Source organism: Solea senegalensis, linkage group LG10 (assembly GCF_019176455.1).
Source record: "Solea senegalensis isolate Sse05_10M linkage group LG10, IFAPA_SoseM_1, whole genome shotgun sequence".
NCBI classification, from domain to species: Eukaryota; Metazoa; Chordata; class Actinopteri; order Pleuronectiformes; family Soleidae; genus Solea; species Solea senegalensis.
In genome coordinates this window covers 6,578,048-6,587,915 of record NC_058030.1, presented here as the reverse complement: position 1 = coordinate 6,587,915, position 9,868 = coordinate 6,578,048, and the positions used below count along the sequence as shown (strand labels likewise).

General features: G+C 40.8%; 1 protein-coding gene across 1 annotated transcript; it reads left to right on the top strand.

The window, feature by feature from the left end:
* The first annotated feature begins 272 nt into the window (after window positions 1-272).
* On the top strand, window positions 273-2,307 carry LOC122776431 (sec1 family domain-containing protein 1-like). Its single transcript, XM_044036967.1, has 7 exons — window positions 273-379; window positions 463-516; window positions 856-908; window positions 1,161-1,194; window positions 1,276-1,341; window positions 1,992-2,060; window positions 2,159-2,307. Exons 1-7 carry the CDS (start codon window positions 320-322, stop codon window positions 2,180-2,182), a joined length of 360 nt encoding a protein of 119 aa, XP_043892902.1. The 5' UTR covers window positions 273-319; the 3' UTR covers window positions 2,183-2,307.
* Window positions 2,308-9,868: the final 7,561 nt, after the last annotated feature.

Below are 9,868 nucleotides of genomic sequence, written 5' to 3'. Positions count from 1 at the left end.
CAGGCTGTAACCTGACAGTAACCAGGTGCTGCAATCAGGCTGTAATCAGGCTGTAATCAGGCTGTAATCTGGCTTGTAACCAGGCTGTAACCTGACAGCAACCAGGCTGTAACCAGGCTGTAACCTGACAGTAATCAGGCTGTAATCTGACTGTAACCAGGCTGTAACCTGACAGTAACCTGACAGTAACCAGGCTGTAACCTGGGAGAGGAATGATTTTGATTTGGTTTATGTTGATATCACCATCCTCACCCTGTCCTCACCCTGTCCTCACCCTGTCCTCGTCCTCCTCCTGCTCCTCAGTCTGTTCTCCAGAGTGATGAACACAGGCTCTCAGTTTGTGATGGAGGGAGTGAAGAACCTGGTGCTGAAACAACACGTGAGTTAAACACTGCTGAAAAATCATCTGACTTTCTGCTGAGTCATGTTAACTCTGTGTGTGTGTGTGTGTGTGTCCTCTAGAACATTCCTGTCACTCGGATCCTGGACAACCTGATGGAGATGAAGTCTCATCCTGTGAGGACATACTCACACACACACAGTGTCTGTAGTTTCAAATAACAAAGATCCTGTTGTTGTGAAGAAAAGAAGGAAATTCCCCTCCATCAGATTACCATGTGTGTGTGTCTTTGTCTGTGTGTGTGTGTGTGTGTTGAAGGAGAACATTTGTAGCAGTGTGTCATGCTGCTTGTAAACATCATTAAGCCCCACCCCCTCCTTGTGTCCCACTGTCTGATTTTGCTGGTGTCTCATTAATTTTTTTAAAACATCCTAGTCATGATTACCAGCGGACTCCTGATTGGTCAGACTGATTTGTGGGCGGGGCCCTGACTCTGGTTCTCTCTGATTTTCCAGGAAACGGACGATTATCGATACTTTGACCCAAAGATGCTGCGAGGCAGTGAGAGGTACACATCACATCAGACAGACAGACAGACAGACAGACAGACAGACGACTTTATTGATCCCTTTGGGAGGTTCCCTTGGGGAAATTAACAGCTCCAACATCAGCACACAGCACTGTAAAGATTAGAGTCACACTTTTCAGGAGACTGGAAAGAGAAACACCCCAGTTACCAAACACCATAAAATATCGGTGTAATCAATCAGAGTGATGGATGATGTCAGTGATGATGTCACTTCTCTCTCTCTCTCTTCAGCTCCATTCCCAGAAACAAGAATCCATTTCAGGAGGTGAGTGTGTTTTTACCAAATGTCCCTTTAATTTCAGCTATTTTTCCTTTTGTTAAAGAGTTTGTGACGTTTTTTTTTCAGGCTGTCGTGTTTGTGGTCGGAGGCGGGAACTACATCGAATACCAGAACCTGGTGGACTATGCTAAGGTACTGTCATCAGGCTAATGCTAGTACTACTGCTATTGCTTATAATACTGTTAATGCTACTTCTGCTGCTAATAATTAGTACTACTGCTAATGCTTATTCTACTGTAAATGCTAGTGCTAATGCTAATTCTGCTGCTAATAATTAGTACTACTGCTAATGCTAAGTCTGCTACCAATGCTAGTACTACTGGTAATGCTAATTCTGCTACTAATGCTAGTACTACTGGTAATGCTAATTCTGTTACTTATACTAGTACTACTGGTAATGTTAAGTATGCTACAAATGCTAGTACTACTGCTAGTGCTTATTCTACTGCTGATAATTAGTACTACTGCTATTGCTTATTCTACTGTTAATGCTCGTGCTAATGCTAATTCTGCTGCTAATAATTAGTACTACTGCTAATGCTAAGTCTGCTACTAGTGCTAGTACTACTGGTAATGCGCAGTCTGCTACTAATGCTAGTACTACTGCTAATAATTAGTACTGCTGCTCTTGCTTATTCTACTCTTAATGCTAAACGCTAATGCTAATTCTGCTGCTAATAATTAGTACTACTGCTAATGTTAAATCTGCTACTAATGCATAGTTAATATTACTCTTAATGCTGCTGCTAATAGATGATGTCATTATAATGTCACGTGTTCAGTCCAAACAGGGGAAGAAGGTCATTTACGGCTGCAGTGAACTCTTTAATGCTGCTCAGTTCATCAAACAGGTGAGAGGCCACGCCCCCTCCCAAAAGTCCACATGGACAATCTGTGTCTGTCACATGGTTACTATAGTAACAGTAACGTCATCTCCTCCTCTCTGCAGCTGTCTCAGCTTGGCCAAAAGTGACATGGACACCAACAAAATGTGAACCTCGCTCTCTCTCCCTGTTTTATAAAAAGTGTAAATTAAAATTGTCTTCATTGTTTCTGTCTCTCGTTCTCAGTACTAATAAAGTTTCAGTTTCACTCTCACTGAAGCCTCATGTTCACTTCTGTAACACACACACACACACAGTGTGGTACAGCGCCACCATGTTCCTCCAGTACCAAAGAAAAGATGTGGATTATCGCTGCATGTCGTTACCATGGTAACCGCTCCACTGTCATGTGCTCACCATCCACCATGTTTTACAGTTGGTTTGCAATGTGCAATGTGACCTCCAGGTGTCACTAAAACCCACACACTGGACCAGCAGAAAAAAAGACAAAAATGCATTCTGGGATTGACAGATTTGTTTTCGTATCAAAAAAACTTTTAAACTACACGTTTGTGAGAGAAATGAACTGATGAAACGAGAGGAAATGAACGGATGAAGAGGTTTAGAGTCACTCGCATTCTTCCCTCAGACGTCGTTTTCTTCACCCTTCTCATTTTACCAGGTGCATGCTGGGAGCCGGCCAACTCGAATTCCTGACCGCTGCCACCTGCCCCGCCTGTAGACCTGTTACCAGGGCAACCCTGATCTCAGGTAAAGTTACCTTGGCGACCCTGATCTGCACCCAACAATAACTAAACATGTTTCTGAGGCCTCACTCACTCATTCACACGTCATGTTTCTGAGGTCTCACTCACTCATTCACACGTCATGTTTCTGAGGTCTCACTCACTCATTCACACGTCATGTTTCTGAGGCCACACTCACTCATTCACACGTCATGTTTCTGAGGCCACACTCACACATTCACACAGCGCTGCCTCCTACAGGTGCCCGTGGATAAGTTGTGACACAGTGAGGTCGTTTCTGATTTTAAATCTCCCCGGTAACCAAGAACTGTGTGTGAGAGCTGGTGTTTGGATAAGAAGTGAAGAGCGAAAATTCAAACGTCAAAAAAAAGACGCAGTAACATCATCAGACAACAAAGCCCCTCCCACCTGTGTGTGTGTGTGTGTGTGTGTGTGAGAGAGTATATAAAGGGCTGTTTCTCCCTCACTGATCCACACTGGCTCCACATCATCAGATCTTAACGCTTGCTGCTGTTTTCATGGAATAAACTTTACTCTGAGACGCTGCTGAAGAAACGGTAAGAGTTTAATACGACTCACTGTTACTGACAATTACTAACTCACTGTTTCTGACTCACTGATAATGACTCACTGTTACTGACTGTTACTGACTCACTGATAATGACTCACTGTTACTAACTCACTGTTACTAACTCATTGTTACTGACTCACTGATAATGACTCACTGTTACTGACTGTTACTGACTCACTGTTACTTGACTCACTGTTACTGACTCACTGTTACTAACTGTTGTTGCGGCTCACTGATAATGACTCACTGTTACCTTTGACTGTTACCTTTCCACTGTTACTGACTCACTGATAATGACTCACTGTTCTGACTGTTACTAACTCACTGTTACTGACTGTTACTAACTCGCTGTTACCTCACAGTTATTGACTCACTGTTACTATTTCACAGTTACTGACTCACTGTTACTCACTGTTACTAACTCACTGTTACTGACTCACTGTTACTCACTCACTGATAATGACTCACTGTACTGACTGTAACTGACTCACATTACTGACTCACTGTTACTGCCTCACTGTTACTGACTGTTACTAACTCACTGTTGCTGACTCACTGTTACTGACTGTTGCTAACTGACTGTTACCCCAACTCACTGTTACTGTTTTCCTGTTACTTAACTCACTGTTGACTCACAGTTACTGACTCCTGTTACTCACTGTTACTATCACTGTTACTGACTCCTGTTACTCACTCACTGATAATGACTCACTGTTACTGACTGTAACTGACTCACTGTTACTGACTGCTGTTACTGCCTCCTGTTACTCACTGTTACTAACTCACTGTTACTGACTCACTGTTACTGACTGTTACTAACTGACTGTTACTAACTCACTGTTACTGACTCACTGTTACTAACTCACAGTTACTGACTCACTGATAATGACTCACTGTTGCCCCGGCAACTGACTCACTGTAACTGACTCACTGTTACTGCCTCACTGTTACTGACTGTTGCGACTCACAGTTACTGACTCCTGTTACTGACTGTTACTAACTGACTGTTACTGACTCACTGTTACTGACTGTTACTAACTGACTGTTACTAACTCACTGTTACTGACTCTTAACTTAAATAGTTGAAAACTAGTTAACTGGATGGTTTATTTCCTCTCTACCCACACTGCCAGTTAATTAGTTAAGTAGCTGTTGACTGTTGGCAGCTGCTGGTTTGAAGAGTGAAGTGTTAACCAAACCAGTCTTGAATTTGTTGCTGTCTGGTTTACTGCCTTGTTTGTTTATTCTTCAGTCAACCAGTTAAACTTTACTGGTTGATTAATCATGTTTAACTAGTTGCTGTCTGATTTAAAACGTTATAGTTCACTGGTTGCTGACTTAATTATATCACATGTTTTTATTAATCCATTCATTGACTGACCAGTAACTGTTTAGACTTAACCCGCTGGTTGTTTTTTTTGACAAATAAACAGTTAGCCAGGTCACTAACTGGCTGACTGTCATTTAACCACTTGTTAACTGGTTAACTGCCTGGTCAATCTCTTTGTTTGACTGACTAGTTTATTAAGTTTTGTGAACCATTGACTCAGATTACTTTAACATGCTTAGTAACTGGTTTGGGTTCCTGGGTCGATTGGGCATGTTTATTGGTTAACTGGTTGACAGACTGGTTTATTATGTTTGGTCAGTTTAATCTTTAAAGAGGAAGTTAGAGGTTTACTGATTTAGTGACAGTTTAACTAACAGGTTAGTGACCAGTGGTTTACTGACTGCTTTCTACAGTCTGTGTTTCAGGTTCAGAAATGTTTCTGCTGAGTCAACACACAGGTACACACAACTACTACACTCTACTACACACTATTCTACTCTAATAAACTATACTATACTATATTATACTCATTCTACTATACTATATTATACTCTACTATACTATAGTATACTCATTCTACTATACTATACTCATTCTACTATACTATATTATACTCTACTATGCTATATTATACTCATTCTACTATACTATATTATACTCTACTATACTATATTATACTCATTCTACTATAATATATTATACTCTACTATACTATATTATACTCATTCTACTATACTATATTATACTCTACTATACTATATTATACTCATTCTACTATAATATATTATACTCTACTATACTATATTATACTCATTCTACTATACTATATTATACTCTACTATACTATATTATACTCATTCTACTATAATATATTATACTCTACTATACTATATTATACTCATTCTACTATACTATATTATACTCTACTATACTATATTATACTCATTCTACTATACTATATTATACTCTACTATGCTATATTATACTCATTCTACTATACTATATTATACTCTACTATACTATATTATACTCATTCTACTATACTATATTATACTCTACTATACTATATTATACTCATTCTACTATATTATATTATACTTTACAATACTCTAATCTGTTATGCTGATTGCTCTGCTTTACTGATCATTTTATTATTTACACATTTTCCTTTGTCTCTCTTTGTCTGTCTGTCTCTCTCTCTCTCTGTCTCTCTCTCTCTGTCTGTCTGTCTGTCTCTCTCTCTCTGTCTGTCTGTCTCTCTCTCTCTCAGTGTTGTGTATTTGATAATCTCTCTCTTCTTTTATCCTCAGGTCCCTTCTTCTTCTTCATCATCTTCATCTCTACAGCATTTGGCTCAGAATCCAGTGGTGAGTCGTGTGTGTGTGTGTGTGTGTGTGTGTGTGTGTGTGTGTGTGTGTGTGTGTGTGTGTGTGTGTGTGTGTGTGTGTGTGTGTGTGTGTGTGTGTGTGTGTGTGTGTGTGTGTGTGTGTGTGTGGTGTGTGTGTGTGTGTGTGTTGTTATTTTTAATGTATTTATTCTAGACAGATGCAAATTAGCAGCAAGCTAACATTTCGTACTCTGTCCCTTTAACAATAATTCCAAAAAACCAAGTGGATGATGTTCATGATGATTTCAACATCTTACAGGCCAAATAAAAAGAGATAAACGTTTAAAGGAAGAAACTTTTAACCTGCTGCTGAATAATCATGTTTCTGTTGAATCTGAATCAGAGGAAACCTTTAAACATTCATGTTCCCACACATGACTCGTGTCTCAGTGGCGTACCCAGTCACTTGTGAGACCCGTGGAGCTGACCTGACGGAGGACGTGGTGGTCGTCCTGTGTCCTCCCGGCTGCAGTCAGGGACAGATGTCTGTGTTTGGGACGGGGATCTACGCGTCGGTGTCGTCGGTGTGTGGAGCCGCGCTTCACAGGTGACCCTGTGACCTCTGACCTCTGACCATGACTGTGTTGGAATTGCGATCTTTCCACCGAAAGGTCATGTAGCTGCATGGAGTGATGTTTTTGTCGTGTCCACACAGGGGCGCTCTGAGAGCAGCCGGAGGACCAATCAGAGTCCACAAGCTGCAGGGACGAAACGACTACCTGAGCTCCTACGCCCACGGCATCCAATCACAACCTCTGACCCAGTGGAGCTCCTCCTTCAGCCTCACCAGTAGGTGGAGCCACACTCTTGATTAACAGAGAGTGATGCTGCGTTACATTGACCAAACTGTGACTAACGTCAGTCACAAGATAATGACTTTCAGGCTCAACTAGCCAGTGTTAGCCACTGTTAGCTGCTGTTAGCCAGTGTCAGCCGCTGTTAGCTGCTGTTAGCCAGTGTTAGGTATAGCAGTCATTAACAAGTGTGTGTGTGTGTGTGTGTGTGTGTGTGTTACAGAGCCTGTTCATGTTCCATTGGAGTTGACCAGTAACAGCAGTACCACCACTCAACGACCAGGTCAGTGATCCAGACCATAATAACCTACAAACAGTGACTCACACAGTCATGTTTTTATATTGATAAAAGCAAAAAGTGTTTGTGGGTGGAGCTTTGAACATTGAGTCAACAGAGGGGGCGGAGTTTATCCAGTGAAACGGACGTGTGGCGATACAAGTTTCCTTTTGTTTGTCATTATAATAATATTACAATCTGATATCAGATTATCAAAGATGCAGCCCCCCCTTGTGGCACTTCAGAATACATGTGTAGGACTGTATGATGGTGACGTGTGTGTGTGTGTGTGTGTGTGTGTGTGTTGCAGTGAAAAAGCCAGTGAAAGTGGCGACTGCAGAAATCAAACCCTTGTCAAGTATTTTCTCACTGTGATTTTACATCATGGCACACAGTGAGACAAACATATTGAAATAATCTCACTTTCTACTAAGATAGAAATGACCTTTATTTATGTTACCGTTATGACCAAAGGTTGCTGAACACCGAGCTGCAGAAGGAGAACGCGGCTCTGAAGCAAAGACTGGACAAGCACAGTGAGCGCTACGGAGAGGCGTCTCCCAAACTCGGTGAGACTCCAAATCGCCACTGATGTTGTGTTGTAGCCTGTATAATCAAACGTTACCATTCATTTTGATGAAAAGTCCTCACCAGATGTCGATCGAGACGAAAGTCCACTGTCCTGCACGCTTACGGTTCCAAAATCATGATTTCTAAAAGAATAATATTATTTAAAGCTGCAGTGATTTCTTCTTCGTTTTTGATTCATTATGGGATTTTGGTTGCGGTGTTTCCAAAATCCTGAACGATGACTTTAATGACGTTCCACTTTCTTATTTTCTTAACGTATTGTACTGCAAGTGACGTGACGTGTTTCTCTCCTCGCGCCGATAGATGAGGGAACGCTGGCAAACCTCCTGCAGGCGGCGGAAAGCGAGAAAGCCAAACTCCAAACCGAGGTGAGCAGGCTGACGAAAGCGCTGGAGAACTTTGACCCGTCGTTTTTTGAGGAGCTTGAGGACTTGAAGTACAACTACAACGTGGAGGTGAAGAAGAACATTCTGCTGGAGCGAGAGCTGAGGAAAGTGTGCGGTCAGTTTGGTGTCGAGGTTCAAATGCCCCATGTGTCCATCAGTTAACTCGGGGGTCACCACGACTGTTCCCACTACACCCATATCATACACTTTTAGGCTTTAAAAATCCACTATGTCCTTAGCAACTGAGGTCATCTTCTGCCGTGATGTTGTTTTATACGAGACACTCACGAAAAAGTGACGACTGACTTGTTAAGCAGTTATTTTTGGTGTAACTGAATCATTAGAATCAGAACTGAACTGAACTGAAATACAGTGGGAGCGGAAAGGGGTTGTGTTTCGGCTCGCAATCGCCGGCTTTCGGTGGTGCGGACGCTACATTAACCAGACTTCTCTGTTAAATATTGAGATTTGAGACATTTCCTTGCTAAATGTTGGAGATGAACATGTTTTCAGGATTTTCAAATCTACACTTTGGCATTGTTCGGTTTGATGCTGGTGCAGAGTCTAGCCGTGCCGAGCCAAGTCGTGCTGGAACTGTGTCGTGGAAAAGTGCCAAAAGAGGCTCCAAAAACACACAACCGTTCTTATTTTTTTTCAGGTGATTAAAACATAGAAATGTAAAATAAAAATACATGTATGACTTTAAATATTTCAATTTCTGTTGATACATTCCTCCTAAATCTAAATGATCAGTTTAACCTTCATGAAATTAAAGTTTTTTTCTTGTAGTAGATTTGATATTTATTGGCAAATGTCTTTGTTAGAAGATTGTAAAGTACAGTATGGCTGCTTTAGCCTCTTTCTGAAGTTTGTATCAATGTAAGATAATTCCCTAGTGATTTAAAGAATTGTAGCATATTAATAAGAGGTTTATATTTGTTCAAACACATTGTCCTTCTATGTGAATGTCAATAAAGCAGCGTTGATACGATCACCTTCACATCTTTGACCTTTTAATTCTTTACTTAGGCAGTGAAACAAGTGTCGGATAAGATAGAGTATTTATTTACAGTATATTATTATATGACTCACAGTAAATGTCCAGCTGCCCAGCCATTTGTTACACGAAGAGGTACATTCCGATATCGCAGTAAGACTGAATAAATTGTGTTGTGCTAACCTGAGTATTTGAATTTTTACTGAGGCCTTCAGGAAGTTCTCCAAGATATAAACAGTTAAAGGAGAAATCAAATATTATGCCTCCACAATTACAGTGCTGTGAAAAAGTATTTGTCCCCTTCCTGATTTCTTTTTTTTTTTGCATGTTTGTCACACTTAAATGTTTCAGATTATCAAACAAATTTAAATATTAGACAAAGATAACCCAAGTAAACACAAAATGCAGTTTTTAAGTGATGACTTTATTTATTACGGGGAAAAAAACTATCCAAACCTACATGGCCCCAAGTGTAAAATCATGAGGTAACTGTGGTTAGTCACATTTTTTGGAAAATTTCACTTGCCACATCCAGGCCTGATTACTGCCAGACCTATTGAATCAAGAGATCAGTTAAATAGAACCTGTCAGACAAAGTGAAGTCAGCCAAAAGATCCCAAAAAAGGAAGACATCATGCTGCGATCTAAAGCAGTGTTTCCCAACCCTGGTCCTCAGGGAACACTGCCCTGCATGTTTTAGATGTTGCCCCCTCCAACACACCTGATTCAGATGAA